Source organism: Schistocerca cancellata, chromosome 9 (genome assembly GCF_023864275.1).
Source record: "Schistocerca cancellata isolate TAMUIC-IGC-003103 chromosome 9, iqSchCanc2.1, whole genome shotgun sequence".
Lineage (NCBI taxonomy): Eukaryota > Metazoa > Arthropoda > Insecta > Orthoptera > Acrididae > Schistocerca > Schistocerca cancellata.
Window position 1 is genome coordinate 388,642,469 of NC_064634.1, and position 23,117 is coordinate 388,665,585.

The following is a 23,117-nucleotide window of genomic DNA, read 5'->3' on the forward strand; positions in this document are numbered from 1 at the left end:
AAGTTGCACAAAGTAAAGAGAACTATCCATGTCTTCACTAGAGGTGGGTCTCTCTCATCCTGGGTCTGAGTGATGTGCCCTACCTTTTCAAGCTTCGTCAAACTATCCCCCCTCTCCTACCCAAGGAAGGTAGTAATAGTTCTGCAAGCTAAAATAGTGTCATCACATTAAATTTTAAGTCTGTGTGTCACTAATGCTAACGTTTCACCTTCTGAAACAATTTTCTTCCAGTTTGTTTTCTTGACTGAATTTTTGTTTGATACAAAGCTAAAGAATGAAGTGCTTCCCAAGGACATATGTAATAATTTAAATATATCTTTGAAAGAAAATATAATTGAAATAAATTGATGCTGATAATATTTACTTGCAGTTCTCATTATTGATGGGGCCAGCTCATTTGGCAGCATCTGTGTGCAACTGGCCCATCACTGGGGTGCAAGGGTACTTACTACAGCCACGTCAGATGACGAGAAGGCATATCTGCAAGGCCCTGGCCGGGGCATTGCCCATGTTGTTGAAGTGGGAACAGGTGGACTTACAGGACAGGCCCAGAGAAGCAGCAGTACCAGCAGCCTTCGGTCTGGTATTATGCTCGAAACTGGCAATTTGGGTGTTGACATAATAGTGGACAGGGGTGGATTGCCATTCCTACCAGAAGAGCAGCAGGTAACAGCTGTCTGTTGAAGTTCCTTTGTAATACGATACAAGAGAGTCATGGTCTCATTAATATTTTGTTTTGTCACACATAATGAAATATTACATGGGAAAGAACAAAAATATACTGCTTTAACTGTTATAGAAAGAGGATTGGTGTTTACAGCTGTAGTCTTCTGTAACTTATATTTTCAGATTCATGGGCAGTTGATTTTGCTTATTCTCTCCTGTTGTTTGTTCTAAATGATTTGCTTCTCATCAGTGGCCTTAACATTATCATCTTCTTTTCTTTTTAGAATATTAATAATAATGTTTGCGACAACAGATGGAACTCTACCACAGCATATTCACCAACAAAACATGAGATTATTTCTTGCCTTGGCGTTGGGGGACGCTGGGTGACATCTAGAGCAAATCTTCAGGTAATGGTATATCTTCACTTTCCACTAACTTGGCAAAAAACACACCTTGTATATGTTAATGAATATTGTAGACCTGAAATTATATACAGGGCAGAGTGTATAATATCTAGTGTGTTCTAAGACAGCTTTATATTTGTATCTACTTTTTCAGTTGGATCCACCTTATTCAAGGATGCTGTATTTACGTTGTGCTAGTGTTGGTTTTCTGTTTGAGCAGTCGTGGATTTTGTCAAATGCCCAGCAAGGACGTTATCAGCATATACTGATGGACATTGTAGAAAAGATAAAAACTGGTATTGTACGGTGAGTGATTTATTGCTCAGTTACTAGACCTATTTTGACGGCAGATCTGGTTCCCTCCCTCAGCTACCACATTGTGTGTGTACTTTCTCATGTTCTTTTCCCATTTTTACTTAAAGAAATATTTTAAGGATTTCACTGAGAAAATGCTGAGCATTAATGAGACTATATTCATGCACAGTTCACTCTTTATACATCACCTATCATGGTGAGTTGGAGGAAACCTAAATAAGAAATTAAATGGCCAGTTATGTGGATGTGAGAAACTTTCTCCAGTGCTTACACAGGGTGTCCCAGTTAGAATGGTAAGAACTCAGGGCAATGACAGGAACAATCATTCAGTACAAGAAAATGTAGTAAACATTGGCTCTATAGTGCATCTTAAGAGCTGTGAGCATGTCTTTGTCTTCAATACTTCGAAACAACTTTCTGCTACTGCAGACTCTTCGCTTTCCATATTTTGAGATATGGCAATATGGATCAAAACAAGATAAAAAATCCAGTAAACATGGGCTCTGAAGTGCATACCTTAAAAGATACAAGCACTTGTTCATCTTCGCTGATGTAAAACACATCTTCCACTGAACAAGTTCTCATAGCTCGTAAGCTATGCACATTAGAGCCTACATTCACTGGACACTTTTTTCCCTTTGTTTTGGTCTATACTACCTTCTTCCAAGATATGGAAAGCAACGAGTTTGCCATAGAAGGGATTTGTTTCTTAGTATTGGAGATGTAGTAGTGCTCATAGTTCTTAAGGTGTACATGTTAGAGTCCATGTTTACCAGACTTTTTTGCAGTGAATCATCATTCTTTCCATATCCCTGAATATTGACGATGCCTCCTGGGATGATCTGTGTGTGCATAAACAACCAAGAAGTCATATCTGAAGGTTATCAGTAGACCAGGGATTTTTAGGTTGTAAAAAAGTGTGTTTTAGGCACCTAAAATAGGCTCCTTCAGTAGTTCATTTAGGCTATATAAAACCTAAAATAGGCTCTAATAAAAATGATGCAGAGAAAATAAAAATAAATTAAAATACACAGTGTTGACAGCATGAACATCATATTAGTCATTAAAACAAGGAGAATGAATATTTACACAGTTACAGAACACAGCAATCTACAACATTAATGTTGAACATAACTCCAAATATTTTTGAGTTCCTTAAAAAAGATGTGGCAGTGGTTTAATTAATACATTCGTAGTTTCGCATATTCTGACCATAGTTGGCTTCACAATAAATAGCCAAAATCTTTTCTGGGTTTTCTAGTGAAAAACTGTGGCACTTGTCTGCCAGAATCCATTTATGCGCTGAAAAAGAACGTTCTAAATCAATAGATGTGACAGGGGCGTACTTCAGGTTGGACAGGAATGCTGCAGTCGGGAGTGCTGGATTTTCCACTAAGTATGTCGGCAGCTGCACACAACTCCTTCAGGCCAGTGTTCTTCTGCAAAACCGTTTGCATTTTTGCCCGTACTTTTTCCCCTACTTCACCTGGTACTTCATTAATTTTCATTTTGACCTCTTCAAGCAAAGAAATATTGTCATAGATTGGTCTCCCTGAGCCTTCTAATTGTGAAAATATTCTTGCCATAAATGTGTAGTGGGCCCTAATGTAAGATAAGTCCCGTTTTAAAGAAGAATCTTTGAGTAAACTCCACTGCTGCAGTTATGGATGCAGCATCCTCCGGTATATTTTCAACCACCTTCTGGACAGCTGAGAGATGCATACTGTAGTATTCTGCTGCTATCAGCCACGTGCCCCAGCGGGTGACAACAGGCTCTGGCGGCAATTGGACATCTGGAAACTGTTCTTTGAATGCCTGTATTCTTGATAGTGCCTTAACAAAAATTTTCTTCACCATAGATATTACTTTATTTACTTTAGGAAATTGTAGCCTTACTTGGTCTGCTATGTGGTTGATCCCATGCACTACACAAGTTACATGTAGCATCAATGGGTAGAAAACTTTTAATAGTTGAAACGCTGCTATTATATATGCAGCAGCATCAGGGACGGCCAGAAGCACCTTATTCTCATCCACTCCGTTTGGGTATAGCACCTTAAGCCCATTGTTCACAAACTGTGCTATTGTTTGTTGGTTAGTTTTTGCAAGCTGTTTTGAGTAAATCAAATGAGACCTTGATGGAGTATCTGGATCTAGCTTGCCAATCATCAGGTTTGCAATGTAACGGCCAAGACTGTCAGTAGTTTCATCCACAGAAATCCATATACAAGATTCTCCAACATCTTCTCGGATTCTGTGCAATGTGCAGCATTGTAAGCTGAATCCACATAATTGTGACTCTGCAGGAATAGACTGATGGCAGTACTTCTCAAGAAAACCTCTGAAAATAGGGTTATCTAGTTTCCGAAAGGGGATGTTTGCTGCCACAAGTGCATGACACAAATCACTGCAGAACTTGTTTTTTTCGGAGGATTCACCAGATTTATTGGTTGAAAGAGTTTGCTTCAATTTTGACTTTCGTTCAACATTAGCTTTATGTGCGATTCCATCTTCATGCTGAGTTAAGTGAGATTTCTTAACACTCGAAACCTAATATGAGAGAAAAGGGAAATGCAGTTTAGAATCGCATATAAAGAGTATTTCGTATTACTAAAGGATAGCGATAAAAAAGAATCCTAAGTGACAGGAAAATAAGAAGTCTAAGAAAAAAATCAACTAACCTCCTTGTTGCATGCTTGGCAGAAAATAATTTTCCCATCTGTTGTATAATGCGGAAAATCTTGCAGCCACTGCCTTATATGAGTAGACTTTGAACTAGCTGTTTTCGGCATGGCGTAGTATTCTCACACAGAAACTAGAATTTATTTTGCACTTAGAACGTCAGTAACACTTAACTCGTCGGTCGCTACACAATGTACTGATTTGTTTTCGCTGGGAAAAAGTGAACGATGACCTGTCTTTTTTTCCTTTTACTGCGGTGCATGGGAGCGATAGGGGAAGTACAGTACTCGTTGCTGGACATGTGGCACCTGACAGATGGCCGCTCCTTCTGAACAAGCGAATGGAATCTACCGGTGCTTCAGATGAAAACATCTCACTACTGGCAAATATTTTTGGAACCGGAAAATTCACGTATAATACCTTTCACAAAACAGAGTAGTTTGATAGGACTGCCTGTAGACAGCAGCGAGAAAATGCGTGAAGGGCAGTAATTTAGCTATAGAGGGCGTATACGATTAACATTGCGATTTTTTAATCCGTGCTCAGCTTAAGGCTTATGAAACCGTTTCTTTGCAAAAATACACAGCTGGCCAGAATCCTACGAACGAAATATTTTCAAATATAACACTTAGTACTCCCACGTTCGATTCTAATGTGTAACTCAAATCTTTGACCGGTTCCCATTCGCTCACCGAAGTTAAGCACTGTCGCGCTCGGCGTGTACTTGGATGGATGACCATTCAACCGTGCGAAGTGCTGTTGGTAGTAAGGCAAGCAAAGGAAATGTAAACAGTCTCTAACGACCTTCGCCTTCGACGAGACGTAAAGCCCTAAGTTTACTTCCTTTTTCTAATCTTTGAAAACACAAGAACTCTGTCAGATTAATGAAATAGGTACTTTTTAGGATTTTGGTGCCAAAATAGGCAAAATTAGGCGTCAGCGTCGAAATATGCAATTTTAGGTCCTATAGAACTAACGGTATTCAGTTTAGTTAGTCATGAAACGCATAAGTACCAACTTATATGCTAATTGGAGCTTAGGAAAAAAATAGGTTTTAACCTAAAGATCCGTGATCTATTTTTTACATATGAATAATAAAACACCTATAAAGAGTATTTGGTATTAACAGGGATAGCGATATAAAATATGAAAAAAGACCGAAGTGTTAGGCAAATACGAAGCATGAGCGCATATCAACTAGCCACCTTGCTGCATGCTGGGCAGAAAGTATTTTTTTCCATCTGTTGTATAGTGTGGAAAAACTTGGAGCCACTGTCTTGTATGATGAAATAGGCACTTTTTAGGATATTAAAGCTGAAATAGGCAAAAATAGGCACTAATGTCGAAATAGGCTTTTTTAGGTCCTATAGAATTAATGTTATTAAGTGTAAATAGTCATGAAACGCATAAGTACCAATTTTTATGCAAATAGGAACTCAGGAACAAAATAGGTTTTTACCTAAAATCTGCAGTCTAGTTATCAGTGTCATTCAAAGTGTAGAAACCATCTTGTCTGTAATCAAATGTAGCTAATTTATTTATCCACTTTATAACATAAAATTTTATGAACATGACATGTTAGAGAAAATATGGATATCTCAAACATTCCCACAACCCATATGTCCCCTGCTTCATGGTAGTGCACTGCTCAGGGTATGGAAAACGCACACAGAGGATTTCAATAAAATTTTAGTGTTCGTAGTAATTTAATTGTGAAATGTGTGTGCTCAAACTGTACAAATATTCCCCTTAGACTTTCCTCTCAAAGGAATTGTATTTTTCTTTTTATGCATATAATTTTAATAATGTAATTGACACTAGTTTTCTTTGTGCATACTTAATGAGATTAACTTAATTTTATTTTTATCCAACTTGCCACTGCTGTCTTATTTCCGACTTATTTTATCATTTTAAATTTTTGTCTTTTTAAGTTTTTGTCTTTTTAAGTTTTTGTCTTTTTAAGTTTTTGTCTTTTTAAGTTTTTGTCTTTTTAAGTTTTTGTCTTTTTAAGTTTTTGTCTTTTTAAGTTTTTGTCTTTTTAAGTTTTTGTCTTTTTAAGTTTTTGTCTTTTTAAGTTTTTGTCTTTTTAAGTTTTTGTCTTTTTAAGTTTTTGTCTTTTTAAGTTTTTAACAGATGCTTGGGCACTGTTAGTGCTTACACAGAAGCACGTAATTTTCACATTATTTTTATATTTTGACAATGTACATTTAACTCTCTTCAATTCACTTATATACTACATATTCACCATTTATTAAGGTTGGGGTAGTCAGTCACTCTTACGCCGTTCACATATGACATCACTTCCCCTTGTAACATGACGGTCGCTAGTTTTCATGCGAGGTTGCCGTCTGCCATTGCATCATTTCATATCTCGAGTGCAGCTGTCATGTGCCTGCAGCCTAGTGTTCGGGTGTGATGGCCACGAGCCTCATGGTTCTTGTACTCCTGAAGGTGGATATAATTCCCCAAAACTGGTTGTGATTTTGAACCAATAAAATTGTTTACAACTGAAGTCGTTAATTGACTGATTCTACTGAAATAATAACTGCAGTTACCTACTTTAACATCTTTCTGGAGAAAGAAAGAAGAATAGTCAATGACCTATATATCATACTGTGTGACAGTCTGCAGGATATATTGCAGATAGTGGGATGCAGAAAAAGTAAGTCTAAAATTTAAAGCATAGCTAACATATCAGCATTTGAAATATTGTTACTACAAAACAGTTAGTAGTATTAAGTTTTAACATTTATTGTTGCTATTAAATTACATGACCTGCTCTGTATTTGCTGACCTAAATTAAGCATAACATTGATTTGTATTTATGTCATGCCAGTTCTAGTGTTACATCCTTGCACTACCTCTATTAAGCCACTGACTTTGTAGTTTTCGAAGCTCCACCAACATAGTAATAAAATGAAGTGCATGAAGGGCTTAAAGTAAATATACTTTTGGACTTTGTCATAAACTACAGGGTGTCCATAATTAAAGTTCCAGTTTCAGAACACTGTAGGAGGAGAACCACTGCTCAGAATGATGTCAAATTGTAACAGCTTAAGAACTGATGCAGGGCAAAACATCCTGGGACAAAAATTTTGTGTTGGGCCCAAAAAGTGCATGAAAAGTGGAATATCAGTTTTTAATTGTCCTGGGGCCAAAACCCATGTAGAAAGCAAAATGACATCAGTTTCTAATTGTCATGGAAATGGGGCAAGGCATGTTCAGTATGCTGTCGTACTTCTCTGCCACAAGTTGAAATCGAGAAACAGCATATTCGACAATAGACTGGTTTGTCTTGGTGGTCACGTTCAGAATGTATTGTGAAATGTATGCCTTCAGTTCAGCTACATTCTTAATTGGAGCACCGAACATGACATCTTTCAGATAACCGCACAGCCAGAAGTCACACAGATTTAGATCAGGTGATCTGGACAGCCAGGCTGTAGGGAAATGACTGATAATTCTAGCACATCCGAAATTCCTGTACAGTAACTGCTTCACTGGCTGTAAAATGTGTGGAGAAGTACCATCTTCAATAAACACGATCCTATCCACACTTACTTACTGTTGAAAGGTTGGAATGATAATGGTGCATTCTGAATCCCATGCCACTTTCCTTAATGTTGATCTAGTGTTCACCAAAGGCCAGTTACACACTTCTGTCCACATTAAACCTACCAACAAATAACAGTACTTAAATTTTGACACTTGCCGTCCTTTCCATACCAAACGTTCCCTCCCATACAGCCATGGCATCCAAGGCAAATGTATTTATTTGGATGCAGACTCTTTACAACAATACACCACCATTCTCACCTTACCCTTGTAACCCCACCAGCCTAGCCAAAAAGCATATTTCCCTGGCCATCACACCCTGTCGTGGTAGTGCTGACCCGTCCACAAAACAGCATCGGAGCACACCATTGGTGACCCAGTATTATCCTGGTCTGGAATTTGTCAATCAGCTACTTAGACAGGGCCATGACTTCCTAAAATCATGCTCTGAAATGAGATCCATTGTGTCTGAAATTTTGCTAACTACACCTAGAATAGCTTTCCACCGCCCTACCGATCTCCGTAATATTCTTGTCAGACACTATGCTCCTTCTGCACCTGCCTCCTTACCCTATGGCTCCTACCCCTGTGACTGTCCCCACTGCAAGACTTGCCCCATGCACCCTCCTACCACCACCTATAATAGCCCTGTAACTCACAAAATATATAATATCAAAGGAAGAGCCACTTAGGAAATGACACGTCATATACCAGCTATTATGTAAACACTGTTTGGCCTTCTACATCAGCGTGACTACCACAGGCAGAGGATGTACATTGGCACCTCGCAGTATCCTATTCCAAAGTGTGCTCTACAACATGACATTCGTGATCACGGCACCTGTTTCACCACACGCACCATCGGGATTCTTTCTCCAGACACCAATTTCTCAGAACTACACAGGTGGGAACTAGCACTTCAACATGTCCTTGGTTCTCGCCACTCACCTTGCCTTAATTTACATTAATTTCAACCGTCTCAGCATTTCTTCACTGTAAGTACTCTTTGCTTCACTCCATTTTAGTTTTCTACATCTTTCATTGTCTTTCCTGTCTATTTTTCACAGCCCCCTCCCACCTCTGTTACTACTTAGTTGTCCATCTCTCTTTCCATATGAATGTAGTAGTATTTATCTAGAGTCGTCCAGCAACATTATGACAGTTAACCCCCATTACATGATATATCTAAGGTATACACCTATGCTGCAACGCGCCAAGGGTACAAGTTTGGGATTGCAGTCTGGTTCTGGTAGGCCTATTATATTATACGATTTGCGCAGAATATACCTTTTGAGAATCATCGCATGCACATTAGATGGCAGTTACGTATGGAACCCGAAGGAGAATGTTTTGCTGTAAAGTCGTTCATATAGACTAAAAAAAATTTGTAAAATAAATTATTAAATTATATATTTAGAGAGTAATCCGATTGCCATATTAAAGAAAGGTGCATGTTAAATGAAAAATACATTTATTTTTCTTTATACCATATTCACAGTGTGCTTGGTATGCATAGATTTTTCAAATTGACACTTCGATCCAACAGCAAGCAAATGCAACAATGTTCTGTGGAAGGGACAATACAGGCAGGAGCATTGTCTTGGCCACTAATGTCAGCTTTCTGAAACCAATCGCACCAAGTGACACTTAACTCTTTTTTTTTTTTTTTTTTTCCCCCCAAGTTACTGAACTGGCACAAGTGTACAAGTCTTTTATCTCTGAATGTATGGTTGTACCAATTTCAACCATACATATTAAAGGAACCCCAGCCTATGGTAAATCAGTATACAAATACATTTCTTGGTGTATTTATTTGGCTGCTATTTGTACATGACAGAATTTTTTTTTTAAATTTCGTCATGTATAAATAACAGACAAATAAATACACCAAGAAATGTATTTGTATACTGATTTACCATAGGCTGTGGTTTCTTTGGTGTGTATGGTTGAAATAAAAAAATAAAAAAATTCTGTCACATATGATAATAACGCAGTCTATTCACTATATATGCTGACATTGAGTACTTTAAGTACCCTACTGTACTTATCAATGTATTTAGCAAAAAAGTTTTTTAGATCATCATGTCTGGAGGACCCTCAAAAGACAGAGACATAGGGAGAAAATTGGAATCTGGTGCATGAAAAAGAAAGGCTGAGTCAGTTCTGTCCAACCAGCTTCTGAGTTCGAGTATGAAAATAATCAAATTTCATGATCATATTGGATGGAAAAGATGGGCACAGCCGCGTGACATGCTACAGTAATAACAAGCAATGCGGGGGGAAAAAAAAAAATCTGTCACATACATTCCTGAATGTCGCATATAAATGTACAACATATTGTAAATACTGATTAATGCTAATTAGGGTAGGATGTACAGTGTGCATGATGTCATAAAGAAACTCAAGCAATTTTTATAAAAGCACTAGCATCACATCAAACATGGTGAAAGAACTACGTCCTTACATTTCAAAATAATTGGAATGAATCATGAACATATTGGATCTAGCACATGCGGCACACCCAGGCAACACGCCAAAGTGATGCCAAGTAGTGCAGATACTTTCCTTAGGTTTGCCACAAAAGCACAACCATAATATTGTGAACGATAATGTACATCATCTTTACATCCAAATACAAGCAATGCACTTCTGCTCACACAGTGAACATGTATTTGGTTATAAAGAAGATGTATTTTATTATCAGTAATATTGTGGTTGTATTTCTATATGTGACACTCAGGAATGTATTTGCACTGCATGGTGTCACTACGGTGTGTCACCTCAGTATGCTCCGTATCGTACATCCAGTATGACTGTGAATTGTTTTGATTATTTTCAAGTGTAAGGATGTTGTTCAGCTTTTGTAAAAAGTAGCTGCTTTTCTTTATGAAGAAACGCACACCCAAGCCGCACACTGTGTACCCCATTCTATCAGGAAGTTGTTATATGGAATATTGATTGTGCAGTTATGTAGTGTTCTACTAATGCTCAAATGTATAGATGATGTTTGCTTGCGCATTATCTTGCTGAAATGTAAGCCCAGGATGATTTGCCATGAAGGGCAACAAAACGAGGCACCAAATGTCATCGACATACTGCTGGGCTGTAATGGTGCCCCGCAGATGGCAACGAAAGGGGTCCTGCTATGAAAGGAAGTGGAACTTCAGACCATCACTTCTAGTTGTTGGGCTGTATCGCAGCCGATAATCAGGGTGGTATCCCACCACTTTCTTGGGTATCTCCAGACACGTCTTTGCTGATCATCGGAGCTCAATTTGAAGCTCATCACTCAAGACAAGTCTGCTTCAGTCAATTAGATTCCAGGCCGAAGACATGTCTAGAGATGCCCCAGACATTAGTGGGATACCAACCTGACGGTCGCCCATCATATGGCCCAACCGTCAGGACAGATGGTCGGACACGCCATTTATTTTCATAGCAGGATCCATTTGGTTGTCACTTACATCTGCATCTACAGCTATGCTCTGCAAATTTCCATAAGGTGCGTGGCAAAGGGTACCCCCCAACACAAGTTTTTAGGATATGTTTCTGTTCCATTCACATATGGAGTGCAGGAAGAATGATTGAATGCCCTTGTGTGTGCAGGAATTATTCCAATTCTATCATCATGGTCCCTGTGTGAGTGATACGTAGGAGATTGTGAGTATATTCCTAGATTAATCATTTAAAACCAGTTTCTAAAACTTTGTTAATAGACTTTCTCGGAAAAGTTTACATGTACCTTCAAGAGTCTTACAGTTCAGTTCCTTCAGTATCTCTGTGAAACTCTCCCACAGGATTTAAAAAAAAACCTGTGACCATGTGTGCTGCCCTTCTCTGTATACGTTCAGTATCTCCTGTTAGTCCCATCTAATACGGGTCCCACACACTTGAGCAAATTCTAGAACAGGTCACACGAGTGATTTGTAAGCAATCTCCTTTGTAGACTGATTGCACGTACCCAGTCCCCCCTGCGGGTCCGGGGATTAGAATAGGCCCGAGGTATTCCTGCCTGTCGTAAGAGGCGACTAAAAGGAGTCCATCCCCCTCACGGGGGTAGTTAGCGCCTGCGTCCGGAGACGGACGGTTTCACGACCTCTAATCGTGGTCTTTTTGGTTTTTCCCTTCTCGTTTCTTCCTTCCTTTTGTTGGTTCCTTTCTTTGCTCTTCTCCACCTCACTGTCTTCCTTACTCTTTCCCTTGACTTCTCCTTGCCTTCTCATTGCCTTTTTCTCCTTGTCTTCTCATTGCCTTTTTCTCCTTGCCTTCTCATTGCCTTTTTCTCCTTGCCTTCTCATTGCCTTCTTCTCCTTGCTTTCTCATTGCCTTCTTCTCCTTGCCTTCTCTGGTCTCCGCCTCGGCGTTTGAGACAGTCTGTCCTCTTTCTCCCTCTCTCTCTTCTTTTTCCTCTTCTTACTTCCTCCCTGTGCGTGTCTGAAGGCCGACCCACGCGTTCGCACGCGTAGCCGGTGACGGGGTAACGCGTAAGTCCCCGCCCTGGGTAGACATGTAAGGCACGCGCGTACCCCCTGACCCCCTGGTAAAGGCCAGGCCCGGGGAGGGGTGATTGCCTGAACTGATACCTTCTGACCATGCCGATTGGTCCCTCCGTCTGTTTCTCGGGAGGTGTGACCTGAGGTGTAAACATTCACCTAAGGCGGGAGTGCCCTCTGAGAGGGTCCCCACAAGGAAGGAGCGCGCCATCGGAGACGCTGGCAATCATGGGGGATTCCTCCGCAATGGATTCTACTCCATCGCTTTCGACTTCGACCCAAAAACGGAAACGTGACCAGCCAACAGTGACAAAAGTACTACCGCCTGCCCCACAGTTCCTCGTAGTTTCTCGATCTGAGGACGGAAAGGATTTTTCCTCTGTCAACCCTTTCGTTATTCAGAAGGGCGTAGACGCCATAGCCGGATCTGTCAAATCTTGTACCAGGTTGCGTAACGGTACCTTATTACTCGAAACTGAGAGTGCCTTTCAGGCACAAAAACTGCTTCAGGCCACACTCTTGTACACGTTCCCTGTCCGGGTGGAGGCCCACCGAACTTTGAATTCATCTCGTGGTGTAGTCTATAGTAGCTCCCTCGACGGATTGACTGACGAGGAGCTTCAATCTTTCCTCGCTGAGCAGGGCGTGACGGCTGTCCATAGGGTCATGAAAAAGGTCAACAATGACCTTGTACCGACCCGGACACTTTTCTTGACCTTCGATAGTGTTAAGCTGCCATCGCGCATCAAGGCGGGCTACGAGGTTATTTCTGTTCGCCCCTATGTCCCGACACCTACGCGCTGCTACCAGTGTCAGCGTTTCAATCACACTCGACAGTCTTGCTCCAATGCGGCTAAATGTGTCACTTGTGGCAGGGATGCCCATGAGGGTGACTGTCCACCTCCGTCTCCTCGTTGTGTGAACTGTCAGGGTGACCATGCCGCATCCTCCCGCGACTGTCCTGTCTATAAGGAAGAGCGCTGTATCCAGGAAATACGGGTCAAAGAGAAAGTGTCCACCTCGGCTGCTCGCAAGCTATTGGCTAGTAGGAAGCCCACGCTGCTCCCAGCGGGGAAATACAGCACTGTCCTCGCCTCTCCTCGGACTACCCGGGAGGTAGCAACCCAGACATGCGATCTGACCTTCAGCACCACGGTCGTCCGTTCGGCCAGTGCTAAGATCGCGCGGTCGACGTCTCCTCTTCCTCCCATCACCCTACAGACACCAGCCACTTCCTCAGCTTCTGCTAAGTCGAAGACCCCGAAGTCAGATGCACGGGCCTTCAAGAAGGAACCATCCCGTGCAGACTTCCTCCGTCCCTCGACCTCCCAGCCTTCGACCGGTACTTCCACCAAACGTCCTTCTAAAAAGGCGCATAGGAAGCACAGTTCTCCTTCTCCGCCACGGCGCCTTTCTTCTCCTGCGCCACCCAGCGGTTGCCGCCCCAGGCCGTCATCCGTTTCGCCTGGCCGCACCGCTGGTAGCCGAACATCTGGCCGTTCACCGGCGGAGGAAGCTCCCCCTCCCGGCCATCCTCCCGAGATGGCCGATGACCCTATAGACCCCATGGACGATGACTGTCCGCCTACTGATAGCGGCGGCGGTGCTCGCTCGAAGCCAGGCCCTAAGCGGCCTTAGAGGTGACCCCTTCTCTCATCTTCCTTTTCTTACGATGGCACTTATTAACTGGAATATTCGCAGCATTCGCTCCAACCGAGAGGACTTGAAGTTGCTGCTCCGCTTGCACCGTCCGCTCGTCGTAGCCCTCCAGGAAACGAAGCTACGCCCATGCGATCAAATTGCCTTGGCGCACTACACCTCTGTGCGTTTTGACCTACCCCCTGTGGTAGGTATCCCAGCTCATGGAGGGGTTATGTTGCTGGTCCGGGATGATATTTACTACGATCCCATCTCGTTGCACACTGGCCTGCAGGCAGTTGCCATCCGCATTACTCTCCCCACTTTTACGTTTTCCTTTTGTACCGTTTACACTCCATCGTCATCTGCCGTTACCAGGGCAGACATGATGCAGCTTATTTCTCAGATACCTGTACCATTTTTGTTAACTGGAGACTTCAATGCCCACCATCCCCTTTGGGGCTCTCCAGCATCCTGCCCGAGGGGCTCCTTGTTAGCAGACCTCTTCAACCAGCTCAATCTTGTCTGCCTCAATACTGGCGCCCCTACTTTTCTTTCGGACACATCTCATACCTATTCCCATTTAGACCTCTCTATATGTACTCCCCAACTTGCACGCCGGTTTGAGTGGTATGCACTTGCTGATACATATTCGAGCGACCACTTCCCGTGTGTTATCCATCTCCTGCAGCATACCCCCTCTCCGTGCTCCTCTAGTTGGACCATCTCCAAGGCAGACTGGGGGCTCTTCTCTTCCAGGGCGACCTTTCAGGATCAAACCTTCACAAGCTGCGATCGTCAGGTCGCACACCTCACGGAAGTCATTCTCGCGGCTGCGGAATATTCCATCCCTCACCCTACTTCGTCTCCACATCGCGTACCGGTCCCCTGGTGGACCGCAGCATGTAGAGACGCTTTACGTGCTCGTCGACGTGCTTTACGCACATTTAAACGCCACCCTACAGTGGCGAATTGTATTAATTATAAACGGTTACGTGCTCAGTGTCGTCGTATTATTAAAGAAAGCAAGAAAGCCAGCTGGGCTGCTTTCACAAGCACCTTCAACAGTTTTACTCCTTCTTCTGTTGTCTGGGGCAGCCTGCGCCGGCTATCTGGCACTAAGGTCCACTCCCCAGTTTCTGGCTTGAAGGTCGCGAATGAAGTCCTTGTGGCCCCTGAGGCTGTCTCCAATGCCTTCGGCCGCTTTTTCGCAGAGGTTTCGAGCTCCGCTCATTACCACCCTGCCTTCCTCCCCCGCAAACAGGCAGAGGAGGCTAGGCCACCTGACTTCCGCTCCTCGAATTGTGAAAGTTATAATGCCCCATTCACCATGCGGGAACTCGAAACCGCACTTGGCCGATCACGGTCCTCCGCTCCAGGGCCTGATTCTATTCATATTCAGATGCTGAAGAACCTTTCTCCTGCGGGTAAAGGTTTTCTTCTTCGTACATACAATCGCATCTGGATTGAGGGACACGTTCCCGCATGCTGGCGCGAGTCTATTGTTGTCCCGATTCCTAAGCCGGGGAAGGACAAGCACTTGCCTTCCAGTTATCGACCTATCTCGCTTACCAGCTGTGTCTGTAAAGTGATGGAGCGAATGGTTAACTCTCGATTGGTTTGGCTGCTCGAGTCTCAACGCCTACTTACCAATGTACAATGTGGATTTCGTAGGCGCCGCTCTGCTGTTGACCATCTGGTTACCTTGTCGACCTTCATTATGAATAACTTCTTGCGGAAGCGCCCGACTGCGGCTGTGTTCTTTGATTTGGAGAAGGCTTACGACACCTGTTGGAGGGCGGGCATTCTCCGCACCATGCATACATGGGGCCTTCGCGGTCGCCTCCCTCTGTTTATTCGTTCCTTTTTAATGGATCGACAGCTCAGGGTACGTGTGGGTTCTGTCCTGTCCGACACCTTTCGCCAGGAGAATGGGGTGCCACAGGGCTCAGTTTTGAGCGTCGCTCTCTTCGCCATCGCGATCAATCCAATAATGGATTGCCTCCCAGCTGATGTATCAGGCTCCCTTTTCGTGGACGATTTTACCATCTATTGCAGCGCGCAGTGTACACGTGTCCTGGAGCACTGTCTTCAGCGTTCTCTTGACCGTCTTTCCTCCTGGAGTGTCGCCAATGGCTTCCGTTTTTCTGCCGAGAAGACGGTCTGTATTAACTTCTGGCGCTACAAAGAGTTTCTCCCACCGTCCTTACGACTCGGTCCCATTGCTCTCCCAATCGTGGAGACAACCAAATTTTTAGGCCTTACATTTGACAGGAAACTTAGCTGGTCTCCACATGTGTCATATTTGGCCGCCCGTTGTACCCGTTCTTTAAATGTCCTCCGTGTTCTCAGTGGTATGTCGTGGGGAGCGGATCGAACCGTCCTACTTCGTCTATATTGGTCGATCGTCCGCTCCAAGCTGGATTATGGGAGCTTTGTATACTCCTCTGCACGGCCATCCATCTTACGCCGCCTCAACTCCATACAACATCGGGGTTTACGACTTGCGATCGGAGCATTTTATACCAGTCCCGTAGAGAGTCTTCATGCTGACGCTGGCGAATTGCCACTCACCTACCGGCGCGATATACTGCTTTGTCGGTATGCCTGTCGGCTACTGTCAATGCCCGACCATCCGTCTTATCGTTCCTTTTTTGACGACTCTCTTGACCTTCAATACGGGTTGTATGTCTCTGCCTTGCTACCCCCTGGAGTTCGCTTTCGTCGCCTCCTTCAACACCTTAATTTTTCACTCCCTGCAACCTTTCGAGTGGGCGAGAGCCGCACGCCACCTTGGCTCCAGGCTCAGGTCCGCGTTCACCTTGACCTCAGCTCGCTCCCAAAAGAGGTCACCCCAGGTTCGGTCTACCACTCCCGTTTTTTGGAACTTCGTTCGAAGTTCATCAACATGACTTTCATTTATACAGATGGCTCTAAGACCAATGACGGGGTCGGGTGTTCCTTTATTGTCGGGGCACAAAGTTTCCAATACCGGCTCCATGGCCATTGTTCGGTCTTCACAGCTGAGCTCTTTGCCCTCTACCAGGCTGTTCTTTACATCTGCCGCCACCGACATTCTGCATATGTCATCTGCTCAGATTCCCTGAGCGCCATCCAGAGCCTCAGTGATCCGTACCCGGTTCACCCTTTCGTACACCGGATCCAACGCTCTCTTCAGCAGCTGGTGGACGTCGGTACGCCGGTTAGCTTTATGTGGGTTCCTGGCCATGTCGGTATCCCTGGGAACGAAGCTGCAGATGCCGCGGCCAAGACTGCGGTCCTCCAGCCTCGGACAGCTTCTTGTTGTGTCCCTTCGTCTGATTTTAGCAGGGTCATTTGTCGGCGCGTTGTGTCACTGTGGCATGCCGATTGGGCTGCACTTACCGACAACAAGCTTCGGGCCTTAAAACCTCTTCCCGTGGCTTGGACGTCCTCCTCACGCCCTTCTCGGCGGGAGGAGTTCGTTTTAGCAAGGTTAAGAATTGGACACTGCCGGTTCAGCCATCGCCATCTGCTGACGGCTGCGCCGGCGCCGTTCTGCCCATGTGGGCACTTGCTGACGGTTAGACACATTTTAATGTCCTGTCCAGATCTTAACACACTGCGCGTCAATCTTAACCTGCCTAATACTTTCGATGCCATTTTAGCGGATGACCCACGAGCAGCTGCTCGTGATCTTTGTTTTATCAATTTGACAAACCTCGCTAAGAACATTTGATGATGTTTTTTAATCCTATGACTGTCAGTCTGTGTTTTATTGTGTTTTCCCTTTTAGTTGTTGTTGTCAACTTGTGCCTCGCGGTGCATTCTTAGAGTAGTCAGGGCGCTAATGACCATTGAAGTTGTGCGCCCTAAAACCACAAAAAAAAAAAAAAAAAAAAAAAAAACGTACCCAGTATTCTACCAATAAACTGAAGGCTACCACCTGCTTTACCCACGACTAAACATATGTGATCATTCCATTTCATATCCCTATAAAGTGTTACACCCAGGTATTTGTATGAATTGGCCTATTCCAACAGTGACTCATTGATATTATAGTCACAGGATACCATGTTTTTTTGTGAGAGTATGAAGTGCAAAATTTTACATTTCTAAATGTTTAGAGCAAATTGCCAATCTCTGCCCCACATTGAAATCTTACCAATCTAACCAAATATTTATGCAGCTTCTTTCAGATGAGTGGCAATGGTCCAACACACTTCCCTTGGGTACATCCAAAGCTACTTCTACACCTGATGGACTCTCCATCCAAGATAACACACTGTGTCCTCCCCAATCCAGTCACAAATTTCACTTGATACCCCAAATGATCATACTTTTGACAATAAGTGCAGGTGTGGTACTGAACCAAATGCTTTTCAGAAATGAAGAAATAGTGCATCTACCTTGTTGCCTAGATCCGAAGTTTTCAGTATGTCATGTGAGAAAAGTGAGAGTTGGGTTTCACATAATCGATGTTTTCAAAATCCATGCTGGTTGGCACTGAAGAGGTCAATCTGTTCAGTATATCCCATTATTAAAGACTGGTTTATATGCATCACAAAAACTTAAAATATGCATGAAAAATGCTTAAAAATGCATAAAAAGTGTTGAAATATGCAAGATCAAATAATAAAAAAAAAACTATGGTAGCTACTGCGTGCATTATATCTCAAATTCGAATGTGTGCATATCAGTTACGAGGAAGAGTGCTGGCCAAGCGAAAAATCAGTACATTTAGAAAGCTGATATCATTTTCTGAATACTTTCTGGTTGAGGTTAGCACAAGGGGGCCTTTCTGGAATTATTTTCTAAAAAATTGCAAAATGGGAATGCATACTGTGTTTCAATAATTGTTTCTTCTTTGCTATTGTTGTTTGGCAACAGGCACATGCGAGGTGAGTGAATCGCAGCGAAACAATCAATATGTACAGGACCAACTTAGAGATATATCGCATGCAGAGGGACATGCCCAAGAAATCCATAATGTTTTATTTAAAAACCAATGAATTTTTTTAACAGCATTAACTTTTAATTAATACTATTGGATCAAAGCTTCATTTACAATTTATTTTACATTTTTCTACTAATGTAAACATAAACAACCGAGTGCTGTTCCAAATGTTCAGTAGTAACATTGTGTCTCCGATCACTCAAAACATTTATATAATCAGAAAAGGACCATTCTACATCAACTGACGTAACTGGGCAGTATTTGAATTTGAGTGCTATGTTGCCACTTACTGTTTCTGGTTAGAGTTCACCTGTCCCATTAATAAAACTATCAACTTGGCACAACAGTTCAAAGCCTGTATTATTGTTTAAAATGTTTTCAAACTTTTCTTTAAGTTTTCTTAGGAATACCTCCGGCAGTGAGGAGTTCACTAGAATAATTTTATTCATTAACTGAATAGATTCATTCAACGCCAAACCTTGAGTTTCAATATTTTTAATACTTGCAGATTTATGGGAAAAGAGAGTACTAATCACAGCAGTGTCTTTTAATACCAGAATCATTAAAAGCTTCCTTGCACTGGCAAACTGCCAAATCCTCTGCACTATCGAAGTCATTTACTACCCCTGTAATGGCCTTGAAATGTTCAGTGTAAAACACAGCTTCAACCCACGTACCCCAACAAGTTGCCACTGGTTCAGGAGGTAAAGGCACATTTGGTACCTTTCCTTTTTAGGTCCTGATGTGAGCAGGAGCCTTTAGAAACACTTTTTTTATGGATGAATCTTTTTATTTACATTCACAAATGTGGAATATACTTCTTCAGCAAGGCTTGTACTCCATGAGCAAAACATGTCACATGAATCAAATTGGAATAAAATACCCGGAGGGCTTTTCCTGCTTTGATCATATAGGGAGCAGCATCTGAAATAAACACAAACACTCTTTCATTTGCAGAAGATTCTGGAAATATTTTTCCGATACCATCATTCACAAATATGGTGATCGTAGGATGATTTACTTTTTCAAGTTCCTTGCAGGTCGCTAAATAGGAAGAAGAAGGCTCTTCTTTTAAAGCATCAACAATTAAATTTGCAATGTGATTTCCACAAGTGTCTGTAGTTTCGGCAACTGAAATGCAGAAAATGTTGTCCTTGAGTTCACTGCGTATTTATTCCAGAACATTTACATAAAAATTGTCAGTATGCAATTTTTATGCAATGTTGATTCATCTGGTGTATTTTGATTCAAGCAATATTTGCACAGGAAGCCTTTGACGATAGGTTTTGTAAGTTTGTGAAGAGGAATATTGCTTGCGGTGAATGCTTCACATAGATCCAAGTTAAACTGACTATTGGTTACATTTGGACAAATCCCTGCTGCTGCAACTTGCTGTTGTCAGAAGTTGTTGTCATGGTCCTTTCTTCTGCATTCTTGCGATATGAAGACTTGTCGTGGCATGCGGTTCTATTTAAAACTTTCTTTTCCACAAAACATTTTTCTCGCAAACTCAACAAGATAAAACAATTGTCATATGTGAATGTTCCAGGATTGTCATATCCACCAAATTATTAATCCCCCCCAAGTGGTATGGCGCACAAGACATTACACACTACATGTCGTAAACATATTCAACTGTGTACAAGTAAATAGAAAGCTAAACTGAAACAATGGACGTGTGACTAAAAGCTTGCGTAGTTTAATTTAATTGTTGCTGATGGGTATGGTATGACAGTGGAGGGGATTAACCAGGAGTGCAGGTGTAGGAACATTGATGCCTGTTCCTGTTCCTCTGCTGTAATGACTTCACTAGACAGTGGCCTCTCGGTTAGCGATTGTATGCAGTTCTGGGTCGCGGTCAATCTGTGAGACATCAAAACTAAATTGAGCTAGAGACAATGCATCTAAATTTTTGAAATATTGTAAGCATAGAGCAAAAAATGGAGTTAAAATATGCAATAAGTGTTGAAAAGGAGCCAAATATGCAAATGCAGATGCAACATACAAATGCATATAATGTGGTCTCTCTTCATCATGTTTGAGCTCAGAGTATGTTCTGAGATTCTACAACAAATCAATTTCAAGAATATTGGACAGTAGTTTTTTGGATCACCTCCGCTGTTCTCGTTGTAGACGGGTGTGACCTGTATGTTTTTCCAAGAACTGGGCATGGTTGTTTGTTTGAGAGATCTATGATAAATTAGGATTAGGAGGAGGCTAACTCAGCTGCAAACTCAGTATAGAATCTGACAGGGATTCCATTGAGGCCTGGGCTTTGTTCAGTTTTAATGATTTCAGCTATTTCTTGGCACCACTGGCGCTAGGACTTTTTTCGTTCAAATTTTCGGTGGCACAAGAATTAAATTGGGGCATTTCTCCTGGGTTTTCCTTTGTAAAGGAACATTTGAAAACACAGTTAAGCATTTGAGTTTTTGCGTTGCTACGCTCTTTCAGTTCCTGTCTCATTCGCTAGGATCTGGACACTAACGTTGGTGCCACTAGCAGCCTTTACATACAACCAGAATTTCTTTGGGTTCTGTGAAAGATCACTTGGCAATATTCAGCTTCAGCAGTCATTGAAGGCATCATGCATTGTTGTCTTGACAGCCAAACATGTTTCATTCAGCATTTCTCTGTCCATAGCCCTACACTTTGTTTTACACCTATAATCCAGTAACCTCTGTTTCTTTAAAAGTTTCCTTACACTGACTGTATACCATGGAGGTTCCCTCCCATTATGAACTGTTCTAATGGGTACATATCTATATCTAGAGTTGAGCCAGAGTTACTCTACATGCACCTGTCCTGTGCTGAAAGTTTCAAGTTTTGTGTTGAGATGTGACACTACTGATTTTTTTATCTAGTTTACTGAACGTATATATCTTTCTGCTTGTTTTAGTTGTCCTATGTACTGTGGTAATCATTGTTGTCACAACCACGATACCAGTTTCGATGTGAACATCCACAGAGAGATTAGGTCTATTTGTCGCCGTTAGATCCAATATGTTTCCATCATGAGTTTGATCTAGGAAGTTTGATCTAGGAAGTTTGCAGACAAGGCATTTAGTAAAGTTTTACAGGATGTGCTATCATGCCCACCACTAACAAAACTGTAGTTTTCCCATTAATTGTTGGATGATTAAAGTCTCCACCAATGATTACAGTATGATTGGGGAACTTATATACAGTACAAGTGACCTGAGGTTTCCTCTAAGGAGATGATCTGTGGATTTGAGTTTCTTGACTACTGTGACAAATACACCACCTCCATTCCTCATTTACCTTTACCCATCCTTTCCACATACCCTTACATTTTCCCCAAAAATCTCATTGCTATCAATTGTAGGTTTCAACAGTTATGTGAGCTTCACTGCTTTTCATGAGCGCTTCAAAATCTGGCACTTTGTTGGGGCAGTTTTCCATTAGGATTTTAATACTCTCACCCATGGAAGGCATCTTAGACTGATACTTCTGAGTTTCCTACAGCTATCATAATCTAGATTGGATGGAGAGTCGCCTAATAAAAAAAAAAATAAAAAAAATTGTGCATGCCACACACAATCAGCTACCTGAGCAGCAGCAGCAGCAGCAGCAGCAGCAGCAGCTGATGTATACCTGATCTATTTAGGGAGACCCTGCAGTTCTCAACCCTATGGTGCAAGTCCAGGAAGTTGCAGCCTAGCTGGTCACAGAACCTTTGAAGTCTCTGGTTCAGTCCTTCCACTGGGCTTAGAACCAAAGGGCCATGATCAGTTCTGGGGACCATGCTGCAAATTGTGAGCTTTGTTGAAACTCCACAGGCAAGGTTATTCTTCTCCACCTTCTCTACCAGTCGCTGGAATCATCTAAGAATGCTCTTGGAAAGCAGTCAACAGACATGATTTGTTCCAATGTGTTACCACAATTTGCAGTTGATTGTGCACTCTGTTCCTTCAATGGCTGCTGGAATAGCCTTTTTAGCATGTTGAATGAGGCTCCCAAGCATACCCACAGAATGCACCTGGTGTCCTTTCCTGTCCCTAGCTGCAATTTCCCTAAGGGCTACCATCATTCACCATATGTTTGAACTGCCGACGATTAATAGACCCTGTCCTTTTGCATTTGCCTCCACCTGACATTGGACAAAACAGGTTTCCTCAAAACAGGTGAAGTGAGTCCCACTGGCTCAGTTTCAGTTTGAGTGAGTCCCACTGACTCGGTTTTAGTTTGTTTCAGTGAAACACAGCACCTCATACTTATTGGTTAGGGAAATCAGTACAAAACGTTAAGTTTTCCCTGGTCGCTGTCCACCCTGTACAGGATGCCTAGATCTACCACTAACACGCCACTCACAGTCAAGTGGAGGTAATGACAGATCCTGTACTTCCTGCAGCAGAGACAGGCTCCACAGGAGAGGATAGTACTTGAGATACCTCTGGTACAGGT

At 42.5% G+C, this 23,117-nt stretch overlaps 1 protein-coding gene across 1 annotated transcript in view; it reads left to right on the top strand.

Moving 5' to 3' along the window:
• The window catches only part of LOC126101021 (quinone oxidoreductase-like protein 1), a 133,635-nt gene that overhangs the window by 93,202 nt on the left and 17,316 nt on the right, over positions 1-23,117 (top strand). The window contains exons 4-6 of the mRNA XM_049911688.1: positions 371-666; positions 951-1,076; positions 1,228-1,379. Coding sequence (XP_049767645.1) covers positions 371-666; positions 951-1,076; positions 1,228-1,379 — 574 coding nt within the window. The remainder of the gene's footprint in view (positions 1-370; positions 667-950; positions 1,077-1,227; positions 1,380-23,117) is intronic.